Source organism: Rhipicephalus microplus, chromosome 9 (assembly GCF_043290135.1).
Source record: "Rhipicephalus microplus isolate Deutch F79 chromosome 9, USDA_Rmic, whole genome shotgun sequence".
NCBI classification, from domain to species: Eukaryota; Metazoa; Arthropoda; class Arachnida; order Ixodida; family Ixodidae; genus Rhipicephalus; species Rhipicephalus microplus.
The window spans coordinates 7,117,054-7,134,346 of NC_134708.1; the positions used below are offsets into that span (position 1 = coordinate 7,117,054).

Consider the following 17,293-nt stretch of genomic DNA (forward strand, 5'->3'; position numbering starts at 1 on the left):
GAGAAGTACGAACTATGTTAGATGCGATGCTACCGCACGAAGGTGACGGCATCGACCCATACGCCAACACGTTTACGGAACGCGCGGAGGAAGCTAGGCAACTTGCACGTTTACGGATCCGCCAACAACAAGAGTACGATGCAGGCCGCTACAATGCTCACCGCAGAACAGTCGTCTACCAAACTGGCGACAAAGTATGGGTTTGGACACCCGTACGGAAACGAGGACTTTCCGAAAAGCTTTTAAGAAGATACTTTGGGCCTTACCGAGTGCTGCGACAACTGAGTGAGGTTACTTACGAAGTTGTTCCCGACAGTTCGTGTAGTACCAATCGTCGCCAGCACCATCCAGAACTCGTTCACGTAGTGCGTATGAAGCCTTACGTCAGCGAGTGATTGCGTGAGACTTTTCTTTAAAAAAAAACTGCATTATTGACTTCGCATCGGGTCGATGCTCTTTGAGAGGGAGGCAAATGACCCGTGTCTGCGTGTGAACGACAACGATGATGTGGGGATTTAGCAGACACCAAGTAGTGGGCCTCTGGCTTGACTCAACAACAAAGAAGATCTTGTGGCTCAGCTGTTGAGAACACGCTGCTTTCGCTGCCTCAAGGCGTACTTGTACTTTGTTCGCGTTGTACTGCGACGATATTACTTACGGTGTAGTCTCATGGGGCAACACTTATGCTTGTCATTTATCATCAATACAGCACATTCAGAATCAGTCAATCCGCATTGTCACTTCTAGTTCTTCGCAATCGAACGCCTACACATTACTACGCTCTTACAATATCTTGCCAGTAAATCTTTTGTTCCGGTTAAATCTTGTGACCTTATTCCACAAACTGCTGTATAATCAACTCGCAATGTCATTTATTACATCTGATCATTTGCAGAATAATAATGTGACCAGGTTTGCGGCTGGTAAAAATTTCCTGTTACCCCCGCTCATACTAATTATGGGCAAAAAACTTCCGCTTTCAGTGCGATATCCTTTTGGAATGCGTTACCTTCTAGCATTAAGCGTTGCACTTCAATTCTTTCGTTCAAAAAGTTTGTCAAAAATCATTTTCTCGAATAACCTTACTTGTGATCGTTTACCTGTTTGACTCGTTTGTTCTTCGTTTTTTTATACCATGTTGCGTGTTTTGGCTTGATTTGTGATATAAAAGTGCATTTTGATGTCCGTATATTGTAAGAATTTTCTGTTGCTCTGTATAAATTTTACCGTCGTCGACAAACCGAGGGTCCCACTAAAGTCTCTGGCTCTGGGACCCTCGTCTGTATATCTTAGATTTTGTACCTTGTTTTTGGAAATAATAAAACTTGAATTCGAAACTTGGAAAAAAGAAAGGTTTGCTGTTAAGGAGTCCTGACCAGCTTGCTGGCCTCACATTTTAGTCAATTATATCCTAATGTCCGTTGTACCAGAATCCGTAGTAAACAAAGCTCAATCAATGGGTCAAATAGGCAGGTCGGCATACCGCCGCCAATAAGTATGTTGTATTTGAATGTTTGTTGTCAGCATATTCGATGTAACGAGGCTATACTGTAATTGTGCACTACAACTGGAACGAAAGATTGCAGAGACAAGGTACTTGTCGAGCTTGCTCGGTTGCCAGCTTTGTTTGCCAACGTTCAATGTCTTGTGCAGGGACACTATCCTTCCACATACGGCGGCGGCCTGCAGACTACCAACCCCGAAAGCGCAAGAAGAAAGCGCCAAGTGGTGGTGGGACAGTGGCCCCGGAAGAGGGCCTTCCCTTTCTGCAGGAGGTGCCTCAGGGGGGTGGACCCCCAGGCCCCTGCCACCCGATTCCCCTCCACATGACTGAAATTGGCTCGGCACCCTCTGGAAGCCAGGGGCTCCATGTGCGTAGTACTCTCAAGTTCAAGCAATTCTAACTATACTAGCCTTTACAAATTTCTGTAGTCTTCGTGAATGTGTGTGTGGCTGTGCTCTGATAGCCATATAATGGCAGGTTTCTTTGCGACATGCATCGTCTGTTGTCTGCCTCACTTCATGGTGACCTTTGTCAGCACCAAGTTGGTGTTACTTGAAACTGCTGGATGAGTCTGAGTGCCAAAAGTTTGCAACAGCAACTAAGAAAGTAGTCGGAGACCGCATCAAAATGCTAGGCATGTGTTTGTACAGCAGGAATATTGATACAGTAGAATATCCGTGATTTGATTACAGTTGATGCGAATTTCGCGATAAGAATTTTAAGGTTGTTTTGGATGGACTACATTATATAAAATAATACGTGATTCGGTATTATACGAATGGTTTCCCCAGCCATCGCGGATGATACGAATGTGCGATTGACCGCTGCATGCCAGCGGTGCAACGCAGCAAAAACACGCCGCGAGGCTGACACGAAAAAAATCGGTCCGAGTCCCATTGTCTCACCACACCTTTTTGCTTCACAGTTTCGGCTTCACCGGCTACTCTATCCATGGAGGAAGGAAAAACTTCTTCCTCCATGGCTCTATCTCTCAAAGCACAGGATGCCAACAACCAGCCTCAAATCAACATGGCGGCGAAGGCATCGGCGTTGGGTCACGTCGGCGCTATCGCGAACTACCCGCGCAGCACGTCAAAGCTCACACTCTTGATAAGGACGCGGTCGTCGAGAGCCTTATTTGGATTACTATCGCTGATAACACCAGAAGTAGAACAAGGTACAGCAGCAGCGAGCTGGCTTGCCCGAACGTGTCTTGCTTTTGCACTGCTGGCTTAATCCGTCGCCGCCGCTGTGTCAGCTCGTGTCATTTCGGCTGGCATGTCTTCCCAAATAAAGTTAGTAAAGGGGTAAATTGTTTCTTTTCAGTGCCTTGTATGCATAATTATAACTCAGTACGAACTTCAGTGCCGAGGTAACGGGCAAAATGGAATGAATTCTCAAGCAGCGATGGCAGCAAACGTTTTCGGCGAGCGCGGTTGTGGTTTTCCGGCTGTGCTGGCTGAATTCTCCGATGCGAGTTCTCCAGGACTCATATTTTTTTCGTGTCGACTTCGCGGCGTGGTTTTCCGGCTGCTCGAATGAGCGCAGCCTACCGAATGAGGTAGGCTGCTTTCGCTCGCTCTGATGTGAACTGTGAACGTGCTGCGCCAGCAGCGTGAGCGAGGAAATCGCCGCACTTAAGAGACGGTGAAGGCAGGAAAGTTCAAAAGATCAGACTTTTTTCAGCAAGGTGTAGTTGCCAATGAAGTTCCTGTTCATCATTTTTATCAGCTTTAAGTTAGTTGTTTTTGGTTCATACGAATTCGGGCTGATACAAGTATTTTACATGCTCCCTTCGAATTTGTATCATTGAGATTCTACTGTATAGATTTGAGTTGGTATAGTAGGTTCTTAAATTATTAGTCGGCAACTGTACATACAAACTGGTTCGTCAACAAGTTTCCTCTTCTGTTAGCACAGTTTAGTTGGCAGTCCCATACAGTAAATGCTCTGCTGATCATCTGTTCTAACGTGTTCTGTAATTTTTTATGCCTGCAGCTCCAGGGACCAGGCATCCTGCCACGGCACTGCGTGATAGCACACACAGAGGGTGTGGTTACAGTGACGCCCAGTCAACCAGAAGCTGAGACCTATGTCGATGGTGCACGGGTGTTTGACACCACGCTGTTGCAGCATGGGGCCACGGTTCGCTTTGGCCGCAGTCACCTCTTCCGCTTCTGGCAAGCGCCACCTACTCGGGCACCTGCCCCGCCCCCCGGGTCACCCGCTGCCATGGGTGAAAACCACCGGCCGCCACACGAAGAGGACCATAGGCTGTGAGTGCTTATCTGTACTGGGGCTAGTGATTGAGAGGTATGGTCTGCTATACTCCGTGACAACTTTTCTTGACAGCACTGTGGAAGCTACAGAACCAAAGCACATGCCTGCTACCATGCTAAAAATTTAGTACACTCAAACCTCGTTATAACGAAGTTGAAGGGGAGCCACAATTATTTCGGTATATTCATTATTTCGTTATATCGATTATAACAGTTTGTGGCTATGTATGCTCATACGGGCGCACTCCTATAAGCATGCAAATAAGGAAACCGCCTTGCGGCCCAATGTACCGCTACGCGACCACGCGTGCCACGGAAAATAAACTCAGTCGAATCTCATTAATTCGAACTTTTCGGTAATTCGAACTCGCGCTGAGGTCCTGTCAAAGCTATGTGTATTCCAATAGGCAAAAACGTCCTTTAATTCAAACGTGTAAGCACTTGTGACTGTTGATTCGAACATACTGCGCTCTGAAAATGCTCTCAGCACCATGCCCAATCCCGCGGCGGCACCTCTCAATTGTGCGCGCGAAAAAGAAAAAGAAGAAAAGGAAATAAAACACTGTGGCAAATTGCTTGCTCTCTCTCAAATGCCGATCTGCGATGCGCCTTTTTCATGTTTCTCTCTTTTCCGTCTCTGCACGTAGAGACCCTTCTCCTTTCAAGGCCGCTTGTGCAGGGAGGGGAAAAAAAAGAACGTTGTCGCGGAGAGGCTTCCTTTCTCGGTGCAGAGTAAGCAGCCATGGTAACAGCGGAGACGCAGTCGTTGCCGTCATGAGAGGGAAACAGCTTTGCACTGCAGCGCCGCTTCTCGGTCATGGGACCCGCTGAGCGCTTCCTCAGTCCTCTCCGCTGGCTGTGTGAGGAGGACTGCTCTCTCGGCCGCACGGGGCGTGGCTGTAAGGTCGGCGCGGTAGTTTAGAAAGAGCCGCACTGATTGAGCGCCAAACTCTGCAGAAAATACTATACTTAACACACTACGGTCGTTTTTTTTGATAGACTACTTGATTGACTAATTTAGTTCATTATATCCATTTACTGGTCAATTTTAGTTTGTTACAATGAGCTTTAATATGCATGGTTCTCAATGGAGTTTTCAAGGGGAATTTCATTTACTTTGTTATATCCATTATTTAATTATATCCTGTTATATTATAACGAGGTTTGAGTGTAATACTGAAGCTTGCTGATAATTTTATCATTTTGCTTTGCCGAAATAAATGCTGCTTTATTTATTGTGGGACTGAACCAGTTGCGGGAACTTGTCAGTAACGCACAGTTATTGTTCATTTTACAAGAATGCTTTCCCTTTTGTTTTATTTCTTAGCACTGCCTTTTTAGCGCACCCGTTTTCCATGGGAAACATGGTGTTCATCATGTGGGTCACTGTGTGGCTGCAAACACACTGTTTAGTTGAAAATATACTCGTAATATGACACTAAAATGTGCACTGAACTATCGAAATGTTTCTCCCATTCACATTTTCGTGTATATAATTTATTAAATGAGTTACCATTGCAAGCAAGCAAAACACAAATCAGCTGCAAGCTGCCGTACTACTTGCGGAGCAACATGAATGTGCGGAAGACCTGCCTCCATAGGCATTGCTCTATTGTAGAGATAAGTTGTCACCGAGTGTGGCTATCATTGGACATAGCGCTTTTCTGTCCCTAACCCGCCATGGGTGTCTAGTGTTAATGTGTTCAACTGCTAATCTGCATGTCATGGGATCGAATCCCAGCCTTGGAGACTGCATTTTCAATGGAGGTGGAAGTTAAGCCCGTGTACGTAGATTTAGGTGCATGTTCAAGAAACCAAGTGGTCGAAACTTTCGGAGCCCTCTGCCGCGTCGTTTTGTCATGATTATATTGTTGTTTTGGGACGTTCAATTCATAAAAAATTAAATTATTAGTACTTTTTGTCCCTAGTAGCATTTGAATCTGCAATGCTAGTGTTCCTTGCCTTGTTCGGAATATGAATTTCGGCTGCCACGAACCTATATGAACATTTTTGTGAACTTTTGTGTCGCTTCTTTGTCCCATGCTTTATGTTGACGCTGTTCCTACAATCATGTAAGCCTTGGTATTGCTACCACAGGAGTTCTTGCTTGGGTTAGCGCTCAGGCTCTTTGCTGCAGGAAAATATTGGTCTAGCTTCACCTTTTTCTCTCTCTGAGCTGAAAGCTTCTGTAGAAGACTCTTGCTGTAGTTAAGTAGGGTCAGAAAGCAACAGAGCATCCCATTGTTCAGGCGGCCCAGAGCAAGTTTTTGATTTGTGTTCTTTCCTCACGAGCCACGTCCTGTAGCAGGTGGTTGAACTAAGAGCTCACCATGCCATCATATACAGATCACCAATTGTTTGTCTGGCAGTCTCCTGTTGTGCTTTTACTTGATACACACTGCCATTTATGTAAGCTCGTTGTCTAGAGGCAAGTAGGGGGGGTTTGACAGTGAGCTTCCACATTGTTCTGCAGGCGAGCTCCTGAACCAGAACCCACCAGCATGGTGGCCATGCCTGACCATATGGGTCCCATCGGGGCAGGCGACCACAGGGATCAGCGGAGAGGTGACCCCATTCTGCCAGCAGTGCTGGAACTTTGGGAGGAACGTGAGTCTTTCTCAGCTATTCCTTTAGTTAATTTCTTCAAATTTTGGCTTGCTAAATGGCTTGATATGGTGGAGTAGCCCAAACTTGCTTGGAATCTATCACTGCTATTCTGGTGAAAGGTAGGGCTGTTTCATGGCATGGTAGGTCTGCAAGGCAGTGAAACCACCTTTTCAAGTAGATGCAGTAAAATACATTTTTTTCTTCTCTTCAGATAGTTCAGATTTTTTTTTTTTTTTTCAGTTTGAAATTTGTATCGAAGTGGATTTGAATGTTGTAATACAGTCGAGGATTTGAATGTTGTAATACAGTCGAGCCCATATATGACGGTCACACTTAAAATGAACATTCGCTTAAAATGAACAATATCTGCGTGACCGTGAAAATATACATTGGTTCAATGGCACAAAATTGCACTTACAACGAACATTTCCGAGCGCCACTGATCGGTTACAGTGAACGGAGTCAGCGCTCTGCCGACTTCCCGGGAAACCACTTTTGACCACCGATCAGGCATCGGCAAGGTGCCCACACATTCTTATTGTTAAACGCCGACCCTACCTCTGCGCCCATCTAGTTGCCGCTTTCCTCGACTTCTTTCACATGCCAATCACATGCCAGAACCTGTGGAACAGCCCAGGGCTGTTCCACACGTTCTGGCATGTGATTCGCGTGTGTGCGTCTTGCTCGCTCCTGGTGTGCGTGTGTGTGGTCTGGATGGCAGACGGGAGGACTTGCATGCTTTTTCCTGCCACTCAACAAACATCGAAAGTGGGACCGCTTGGCTTGAGCGTAATCCGTGCGTTAGGTGCCGCGTTACGGAGCGCTTGCTCATAGCTGTTTGACCACCTGGCAGCCAACTTGCCGCTTCATGGGTCCCGGTATTCAGCTGTGGAGATGGTGAATATTTTGAGGGCCGCGGTGACGGCTACATGCGCGCAAGACTGTTTTCGCGAAGCCGACTTCGTCGACATCGGGCCTGATACCGAGCCTGAAGCTTCCGAACAGGATTACTCCGGCAGGGATTTGTGTCAGCGCGTTGTCGACTCCGACCTGGGAGAGCGGGGGGGGGGGGGGGGGGGAATCGTCTGTTGCGATGGTTTAATTACGGCCGATGACGATGCCGACACTGCGGAACCGTGCACGGATTAGGGCGTTGTGAATGAAGTACGTGGCTAGAATGATTTGGAGGAATGGGATTGCGAGAACGACGAAACATTGCAGCCAGTGCCTCATGCAGCTTACACCATGAACCTCGGCGAACGAGCACCCTGCCGTTTTAAATGAACTCGACACCGCCCTTATCGCTTCTGCTCTTCGAAACATGTGCATCGCGGACTTTTTTGGGCAAAAAAAGTTTGTGTTTTCACTCGTAACTTTTTTAAAAGCTGCGTTTCACTTACTACGAACTTCGGGATACAGCAAACGGATGTTGCATCAGGCGCAGGCTCGTTACAAGCGGGCTCAACTGTACTCGTTTGAACATTGAAATTTGTATTGACTTTGATTTGAATATTGTAATACTGATTCGAACATTCGCGGTGTGCGAATGTGCTCCATTTGGCACACCAGTCCCTCCTTCTCCCCTACCCTTCTTTTCAGTTTTACTCTCCTCCATTTTTGTTTGGGTTAGAGGAGGAGGACAGGGCGCATACATACGTGCACTAGGGAAAGCACATGCAGCCTTGAAGAAAACAAGTCCGCTTGTCCAAACAAAGGGCTCAACAACCAGTGTTCATGAATTTTTCATCTCTTCACGGAACTTTGTTTGAGAGCCTCTGCCCTATGGTATCTTTTGCCTGTGGTAATTTTGTCGGTGCCGTTGGTTCTTATCAAATATTTAAATTAATATGAACATCCCATTTGCATGCTTTGATTATTCTATATGTGCGGCTGCTTAGTTCACAGTGCTATGTTTACTATGGTTTGTGGGCAAATGTTGCTTAGTGGGTAGTGCGCACGAAGTGGATGAATGTCGTTTTAGAAGTATCTGCAGAAGCATAAATGCCAGAACTGCAGTGTAAGTGTACATGTACACTGAGGTCTGCTCCGAATTCTTGCTGCTACAGTAGTCTTGGCAAAATATTTCGCATTCAACACAGGCAGCTGCTTACTTTTGTGTTCCATAGAACAGAACAGAGTGATTTGGCATCATGTTTTACACTCTCTCAGCATAAGCATTTAATCTTGACACTGTATCGTTGTTGCTGTTGCAGACGAATCTCTGTTCTTGGATGCGGTCATCAATCAATTAGACTGGCTGTCGGTTCAGTTCAAACTGGTTCCTGCGTATACTCTCTACATGGCTTGCCGCTATCGAGCTTCCACGCACTTCCGTCCCGAGACGAGCCCTACCGAGCGTGCTCAACGGTTGACTGCGCTCGCCACCAACATAGGTGCTCGTGTGCGGGAAGCTGTGGAGCAACAGCAACGTGATGCAGGGCCGCTGGCCTTCTGGCTGGCCAATGCCAGTGAGCTGCTTCACTTCCTACGACAGGATAGACACCTCAGTGCCTACACCTTAGATGCTCAAGACCTCCTCACTGAGGCACTCCAGCTAGCATTTAGGCAGCTTGTTTCGGCACAGCGACGAGAGTTGGCCCAGGCTCTGCCCCGGGCTTTTCTCAGTCCAGACACAGCCACAGATGCACCCATTGGTGAGTCCCCCTTTGCTGGAGAAAGCATTGTGTAGCTTGTTTCTGCTGTTCTTTTTTCCTGCAATTTTCGTTTGTGCGTCATGAAAGGTGAGCCCTACGGAGAGCTGAGTAGTGCTCGCCTGTGCCCTGCTGAAATGTCGGCTGGCCCACCTTGTAGCCTGGGCAGAGCAGCAGGGCTTGGACCTGGCTGCAGACTTCCCTTGCACGTGTCATCCACGCTGCTGACCTGCTGGTGACACCAAAGACCCATCTACAGTATGACCCATGCACGTAGACGATGACAAAGGAAGAACCCACAAGGCATAGCGCTGAACTGTAGCTGATACCTCATTTCTGATGGAGCAAACTTACTTCGACAAGCCAATGACAGCACTGTTAGGGCAAGCAACAACACTTGTCATTTTGCACACTGCCTATGGCTTGTCAACACTCAATCCCATCTCATTTTTTTTGCAGGGGATCACAGAAGGAGCTGTTCAAATGCATAAAATGCATTTAAGCAGTTGCATGCATCTCAGGTTACTGTGGTGTATGTGAACTTGTTTGTTCTCTCTGGCCTACTTTATTTCCAGGCCTTGGAATTTATTGCAGGCATTGGTCAAAATTTTCGGAGCCTTCTAGTACAGCATCTCTCATAATCATATTGTGGTTTTGGGACATGAAACACCAGATATTATTATTCTCTGCAGGCGAAGCTCTTGGTGTGTTGGCCAGCAGCATGAGCCTGCTACGACGCTGCCGGGTGAATGCTGCACTGACAATTCAGTTGTTCTCCTGGCTCTTTCACCATGTGAATTCGTGGCTGCTCAACAGCCTTCTCTTGCACGGGCGTCCTCCTCTTTGTCGGCCAACGGGTGCCCTGTTGAAGCGCCGGCTGGCTCACCTGGTAGCCTGGGCAGAACAGCAGGGCCTGGAGCTGGCTGCAGACTGCCACCTTGCACGTCTCATCCAGGCTGCTCACTTGCTGGCGGCACCGAAAGCCAACCCACAACACGACTTGCCCCTGCTTGCTGATGCCTGCTTCAAGCTTAATTCTTTACAGGTATTCTGACGAAAAGGTTCTCCGTTATTCTAGTTTGTGTGTTGCAAAGTTTCCTTGCCCCAGTGGATGAAGGTAGTGCCTGTATTAAGTATGAAAGGACCGAAATGTAAAAATTTGAAGCAGTGACTGTGAAAAGTTGGCAAAGATTCATGAAGCAATAACACAGCAAAGTTTACATCACTTCCCTTAACTAATGTTGAGTGAAATGTGCTACTGTAGAGGGTGGGCTAAATGGAGGTAAAATTACAAGCATAGCACTGCAAACGGAGATGCGATGTCACAATGTGATGTTTGCTGGCTTGTGCTGGGCAGGTTGCCCCAGCTATCTTTAGCCAGAGTGAAGAAAATGTGCTGAAGAACTCCATGACGGCACAACCAAGTGCATGTTGCTGATGACAGGACTTACCGTATTTACTCGCATAATCCTCGCACTTTTTTTTGCCGGAAAACTGATGCAAAGTTGGGGGTGCGAGAATTGTGCGGGGAAAACTTTCTACGAAAACGTACAGAGCGAAAAAGAAAACAAAGTGGCCACAAATCGGGATTGTCACACCAGCAACTTACAGCAAGCTTTAAGAAGTACTAATTAGAACTTACCTCAACAATAAAAGCAGAGGTTCAACACAAGGCAAGATTTTAGACGCAAAAAGTTCAAGCAAATAGTCGAGAATTAGAATACCATACGCAAAGCTTGTGGGCGTTGTGGGCGTAACGGTAGCGTTTGTCGCTCAACAGGAGCCCTTAAAAGGTAAGCGTAGGATGTCAGTATTGGGCTGGTAGCTATTTAACAGAATCGTCCGCAGTTTCCTTCTGAAGAAATAATGTTTACTATCAATCCCAGTTTTAGGCCCACGGCAGGCCCAACGCGTCTTCATGGCTTTCAGCTGCCGTCACCAGTAGCGAACACATAACTCGTAGACTCTGAAAGGCCTACCGGCGGCCCTGTTGCCGTCGTTTAGTGCATGATCTATCACTTGCAACTTGAAGCAGCTGTGTAGCTTCAGTATCACCCCCATAACGTGCCAAGATTACAGACACAGCATACAAAACACGTCGCAACGCGCACTGGCCACTTCGGCTTGATTTAGATTAGAATGAATCTGCATGCAATAGTACGCTTGATGCTTAAAAGATGGCGCCAGATGTTCTGCCTTGCACGTTATGAACACGTTTCTGTGCATGGTTTGTGTGGCAGGTGCGGCACCTGCTGGAGAGGTTCCAGCCGTTGGGACCTGGGGACCAGGTTGGCACTGGCTTGATTGATGCATTGGTGCATGAAGCGCGCAAAGGCGAAGATGCTCGCCTTGCAGAAGAAGGCCGCCCGCTACAGCTTGCAGAAGAGCCTCAGCTGGCCCTGCCTTTTCTGTTACCCGAGGATGGTTATTCGTGTGAGACTGTGCGGGGCGTGCCACCAGGACTACAGGTGGGTAGCCACAGCCTTTTCTGTCTAGTGTGTAATTTCCAGAGTTGCCAGATCATACCAAGCTAACAAGCAAATAATCCTCGCAAGAGAAGCCCTAATGAAAGCCCAAAGCAGAAATTGAATGAATTTGTCCATTTTTGAAAGTACATTTCGCTCATGTACGAAGGAGAGTTGAAAAAATTAGTACGTATAGTGAAAAGATGCGCAACTGTGAACAAAAGCACATGTTTACTTTTTTTTACATTGTCTCTAGGGTGGTGTCTATTGGAATGCACATTTCTCAGTGCATGATTAAGTGTTGCAGATTTCTCAGTGCAGATTTCTCAGTGTTGATTTGCCCAGCGCTTGTGTGACTTGAACACTCAACCACTCAGTCATCAACAAATGTGCTATTAGTGTGAAGACCAAAATAACTATATTTGCTGGAAAAGTGCTAATAAGCCCAAAAACACGAGAAGCCACTGGAAAACTTTACAAGTGACTCAGCAAAAGGAAGAAGCCCAGGTCTGCTTATTATAATTGGAACTGGCTACTCTGGTAATGCCCGAATGTAGAGCGAATGACGTCCACAGTGTGACATTACTTGAAGCAAAAATGCAGCAAAGCGGAATAGTGGCACTAGGAACGAACAATAAAAAGAAAAGTGTAGTAAACCCTTGGTTAACTTTATACGTGTGGCAGTATGTATTGGCATGCCGGGCACAAATTTTAATTTCTATTTTCACACCTAAGAGCAGCCTATATAGCATTGGTGATGCCAACTTTACAGAAAACATATCGATAGTCTCGCAATATTAGTTGAGTTAATATCCGTTTCTTGCCCAGCTCTCAGTGCTATGTAATTTTCACCGCTTGTCTCAAAATGCTTCCACTCTGAGCTTTAGATATCTAAAAATCTTGGCAGTGATAGAAACTGTTGAAAGTCACAATTTAGTGGCTTCCCTGCTTTGAGGAGAGCGTGCTCTGTGCAATCATGATTGTCATGACAAATGAGCAGCGTAGGCAAAAGAATTGACATTTGGGCTAGTTGGAACTGACTTCAAACACAAAAGGAAAGCAGCATTGCCATGTGTTCTTTTCTCATTTGTGTATTCATTTTTTTGTGCACACCATTCAATATGTTTAGCATAGGAAACCGGTGATAGGATCTTGTACGCATTACAAATTAGCATGGAGGCACTCCATTCCATCTAGCTGCATGTGATTGGTCAATAAGCATCATGACTCACATTGAGCAATCGAGTGCGGCCCAATAAAATGGAATGCCTCCGTGCTTATTTGGAGTGGGTACAAGATAGCACCTCAGTAATGCTCAACTTCCTGGTAATTTTTGTTGAATAGGAAGGCCTATGATCAGCCTGGAGCTGGTAGCTTTGTAAGCACATTTTTCTTGCGCATCTAATGTTAGTAGTTCTGAAATGAAGTGTGGAGCAAATGCACACCGTTTCTCTATGTAGCTGATGTACAGTGAAACCTCAATAAATGAAAACCTCTTAAACGGAACTGCTGCCTAAGTGGAACAACTGCTCCTGATATGATTGGTTTCGTACTTAAATACTGCACCCTGTTCATCTCTCAGTAAATGGAACTTCTGATGTATAAAACCCATAAGCCTGGTCCTTTCAGGTCCTGTTTAGCGCAAGGTTGGTGTATGTACATTTGGCCGTAAATGAAATTCTAAAACTGTCTTTTCTGTTTTCATGCTCTATAAGAACTGCGATAAAGAGCTACACGCACCACTAGCACTGTAACTTACTGTGTATTGTTGCTCTTTCTTTGTCCCTGTTTTTATTTTGAATCTTGTGAACAAAGATTTTGGATTACCAATTCGCTTGAGCTGCTGTCTTATCCTCTCTTGTGTTCTTTGTTCCACTGTGCAGGAGTTTCTGCAGCCGCTGTGCCTTGCTGGGCTGTGTAGGCTGACATTGCAGCCTACTTCTCTGGGTCACTGGACCATCTACATGTGCGACCAGGACGTTCTTGGCCCTCGCATTGTCACACTGGCCCTCAAGAAAAGTCCTTCCGGCATGGGACTGAGCATTGTGGCTGCCAGGGTGAGTGCATCAACTTCTAGACTGCTTGTTCTCACGTGCTGAAATGTGGCCTGTTCAATGTGGCATGGCCTGCAGTCGGACATCAATTGATAAATGCTGAATGTGGCCCTGCCAGGGGCATTGCCAACTTGCATGTCAGTGTAAGCGGCAGGGCAGTACTGGGGGAAAAAAAAGGCAGATAGGGGAAGATGGAAGCTTGCGAGGAAAAGAAAATTTCTGAATGGGTTGTGTGCTCCAGCCAATCTTTCGACTAGTGGACTGTTTGCAAATTTTTTCAGAGCAATATGTAAAATCTTAGTCAACTAGGCTTGTGTTAATACTAAATTATAGGTTTGAAGTGAATTCCGAGTGAAGAGTGATTTGGTTTGAATAATTATTGAAATTGAATTCGAGTATAAATCTCACATATTGTGAAGAAAAATGAGCTTATTTATCATGGCCCAACTAACCTTGGCAATATTTTTTTATTAATATGAAACAAGGCACATGCAAATGTCATTCTTTTTGCTTTTAATAAAATGAAAGACTCTTTCAACAGTGGTTGAATTTAGATTTCGGGGAAATGCAAGTGATAATCTGTAAAATATGTTACATTTAAAAATTATTAAGAGTATATGTGCTGGCATAATAAGCTTTTAATTAAAAAAAAAAGGACGAATCAATGTTCATTTAACGTCTAAGTGCAGATAGTTGCTGCAAAGCTGGATTCATGGCATAGCAGTTCTGCACTGCAGTGAAACTACCTTTTCAAGAGGTTACATGCGAAGTAATATACACTTGATTGTTCATGATGAATGCTTCGAAATTTGCAATAACTTAAAATCAAATTGGAGGGTATTCGAATACTGTAATACTCGTTGAAATATTCGAAATGCTCGAATATCCACTCAAGTCTGGTTATTGTGTGTTATCTCTGTCTTTCGTTGTGTGCACGTTTATGAGGAGGATAGGAACCGACACTGTGCTCACGTGTTTTGATTTCTAGAGGAAGTGGTTTCTTATTGTAACATTTCTGAAGGCTTTGTGCTGGCTTCGTAGGGCTCCAACCAGGACCGGTTGGGTATCTACGTAAAGAGTGTTGTTCGAGGTGGGGCAGCCGACTTGGATGGCCGTCTCCAGGCCGGGGACCAACTACTTCGGGTCGACGGCCACTCCCTGGTCGGCGTCTCGCAAGAAAAGTGAGCTGCCTTATGTTGTACAGTCAAACCTTGTTATAAGAGACACTGATGTAAGAGACAATAGGGTATCAGAGGCATGATCGTGCCCAACATTAAAAGAGGGCTTCATAATAAACGAAATGCGTACAAGATACCCTGCTTATAAAAACACCTCATATAAAAAAGAATTTCTCCCTAGTGCATGTATTTTATAAAAGGGTTCTACTGTAGTTTTATCAGTGGTAACGTTTTGTCTGCTCTTGTTTTTGTAGGGCAACTTAAGGGGAGACGCTCCTCGAAAAAGTTTTTTTTTTATTTCTAGTAATAGAGACTTGAAAAGTTTGTTATTAGTATAGTTTTTCATGCAGATTTCAAATATGCAATCATTTTTTGTGTAGCTGCTGTAATTATTGAGTTATGCCATAAACAATAGCAAAAAGTTACATTTTTTGTGGGCACTCTTTTATGTACTAAACTTTCAGTAAAAGCACTGTGTCTGATCTTATTTGACTCTTGGTAGATCGAAAAGTGCAAATATTTATATAGATATGTCACAGAAATATTGGAACCAAGAAAAAAAGAATTGTATTGAATGACTTATTATTTTCAATCTCCCTTGAAACAATAAGCTAATATTTTCACAACTAATGCTGGTAGGCATTGCAATTTAGAGTAGATATTTGCATTCTGCATGTGTTGAAGAATATGTGTGCCAAGTTTCGTTACTATACAATGAATATAAGTTTCTAAAAGGCTCCCCGGAAAACGTGAAACTGTCAGAAAAAATGAAAATGAGAAAAACAAGTTTGAAAGTTCGCAAAGTTGGCATTTATTAGGAAATCATTCTTTTTGCATCAAATTGGGGCACAATGAAAAGTACCTTGCCTTGAATGCACTGCAAGTGTCTAGAAGTCCCCTGCACCATAGCTTGGTCCTTCACGGCTCTTGCGGTCAGTGTCCTCAACACGAGCTCTCTTCGCTGTGTTGCGACGGTGTGCCCTTGCTTCTGCAGTTTGCTTCAGGTTCATCTTCCTGATGCGCATGACGTCACAGTGGTCACCATGTGTGGCCAGATCTTGTGAGGGGAGAATTCCAATGCCTTCGAGCACTTCTTCAAAGCCCCTGTGGCCTTTGTTGTACCAGAGTACAGCAAGAGCGGTGGCTGTCTCTACAGTTGTTCTGGAGGCGAACTTTGTTTTTGGACATAGCAGCCATATCTTGCTGTTCAGCGATTCGGCTACATTCTGTGTCTTGCCATGAAGGCACCGAATAAGGAGTTTCTCCTCTGTAAGGCGCTTGTAGATAGGCATAATTGCCAATCCTTGAGCATTCGTCAACAGTGGGGTGTGGCGTGGTGCAGGCTCCCCCAGTGCTTCCGCACGCTTGTGCTTGCATCACGAATTTGGTCCCGCGGGGCAAAAGTTGTGGCTACTGGCACCATCACTGGAGCAGCAATGAAAATACGATGCCCATATGGCAGTGTACATATTTCGGACACTGTCCTTGTTGCTCGTGATGGCGATCTTGTAATATGTTTGTAGTTTTATTATTGTCGCATCTTTCAGTTTTTCGCCTCGTGGCAGTGGCGTTGCCAATTTCCGTAGGGCAGTTCCCAAGCGCTTTGCAACGTGGTTCGTGCACTCTTCTTTGTCAATGGGGGTGTCACAGTATACATTTGCCTCGCAGACTGCAGTGTAGGCCTTGCTGTCACCATCACTTAGGAAGCTGGTGAATCGCAGCGGAGTTTCATAAGACAAGGTCCTCTGCCATATATTGACAGCTGCCGCAGGTTCCATTGCATGGGATGAGCAGTCAGTGTTTTTTTGGCAAACTGGAAGATGAAAAGCTCGCCATATCTCTTCATCCTCCCCAAGGTCCCTGTGTATACTGCAAGCATGGCAGTAGTTCGAAAGAACTTCAAAATCGAGGCAGAGCCCCGTGTCCAGGGACACGACTGTGCCCACTCCATTGTGGCTTTTATGACCTCTTTTCTGCCAGGTGCCATCAAACATGACTGGCACATCTCTGCCGCCGACTGCGTCCTTCGTGATGTTTCGTGCCTGGTGCAAGTTTTTGCCCACTGCCGTCATCGCCGCACCATGGAGCTTCTTGCAAATGCCGTTGAATGTCTTGTGATGCATCGGGCTCGGAAGACCGAGAATCGCACAAAATCGTAAAAGTTGGTCGTGGCCTGCGCCTATAGCGTGTGCTGCCAGAACTGCCTTCACGTTTACAGCAAAGCTGTCACGCGAGCTGCCGCTGTCAAAACGAGCGCTCGTTCCTTGGTCCCCGGCCGAAGCAGTACGTCTCGACGTGTGCGTGAACAAAAGTGCAGATTCAGGGCAATCAGAATTTTGACAGCACAGTTCGAGGAATGCCGAAAGTCCTTTGCGCTTTCCAGCTGCCTCTCGCACGCCGAGCTTCTGTTCGCGGCAGGTTGGGCATTGCGCACCCGCCACAAGTGCCGTCAGCGCATCGATTTCGCAAAGCAGCATGTTCGCAGTAGCAGCATCTACCGGTCTACGTTCACTCTCGAAGAATCCAATCTTCCTATGGGATGCACTGACTAATTC

The 17,293-nt window shown here is 45.9% G+C and overlaps 1 protein-coding gene across 2 annotated transcripts in view; it reads left to right on the top strand.

Moving 5' to 3' along the window:
- cno (adherens junction formation factor afadin) overlaps window positions 1–17,293 on the top strand; it is a 64,161-nt gene that overhangs the window by 18,944 nt on the left and 27,924 nt on the right. For both annotated transcript variants that reach the window (XM_037415383.2, XM_075873034.1), the window contains exons 7-14: window positions 1,654–1,871; window positions 3,503–3,780; window positions 6,257–6,390; window positions 8,604–9,044; window positions 9,734–10,086; window positions 11,282–11,509; window positions 13,390–13,563; window positions 14,602–14,741. In XM_037415383.2, the coding sequence (XP_037271280.2) occupies window positions 1,654–1,871; window positions 3,503–3,780; window positions 6,257–6,390; window positions 8,604–9,044; window positions 9,734–10,086; window positions 11,282–11,509; window positions 13,390–13,563; window positions 14,602–14,741 (1,966 nt within the window). The remainder of the gene's footprint in view (window positions 1–1,653; window positions 1,872–3,502; window positions 3,781–6,256; window positions 6,391–8,603; window positions 9,045–9,733; window positions 10,087–11,281; window positions 11,510–13,389; window positions 13,564–14,601; window positions 14,742–17,293) is intronic.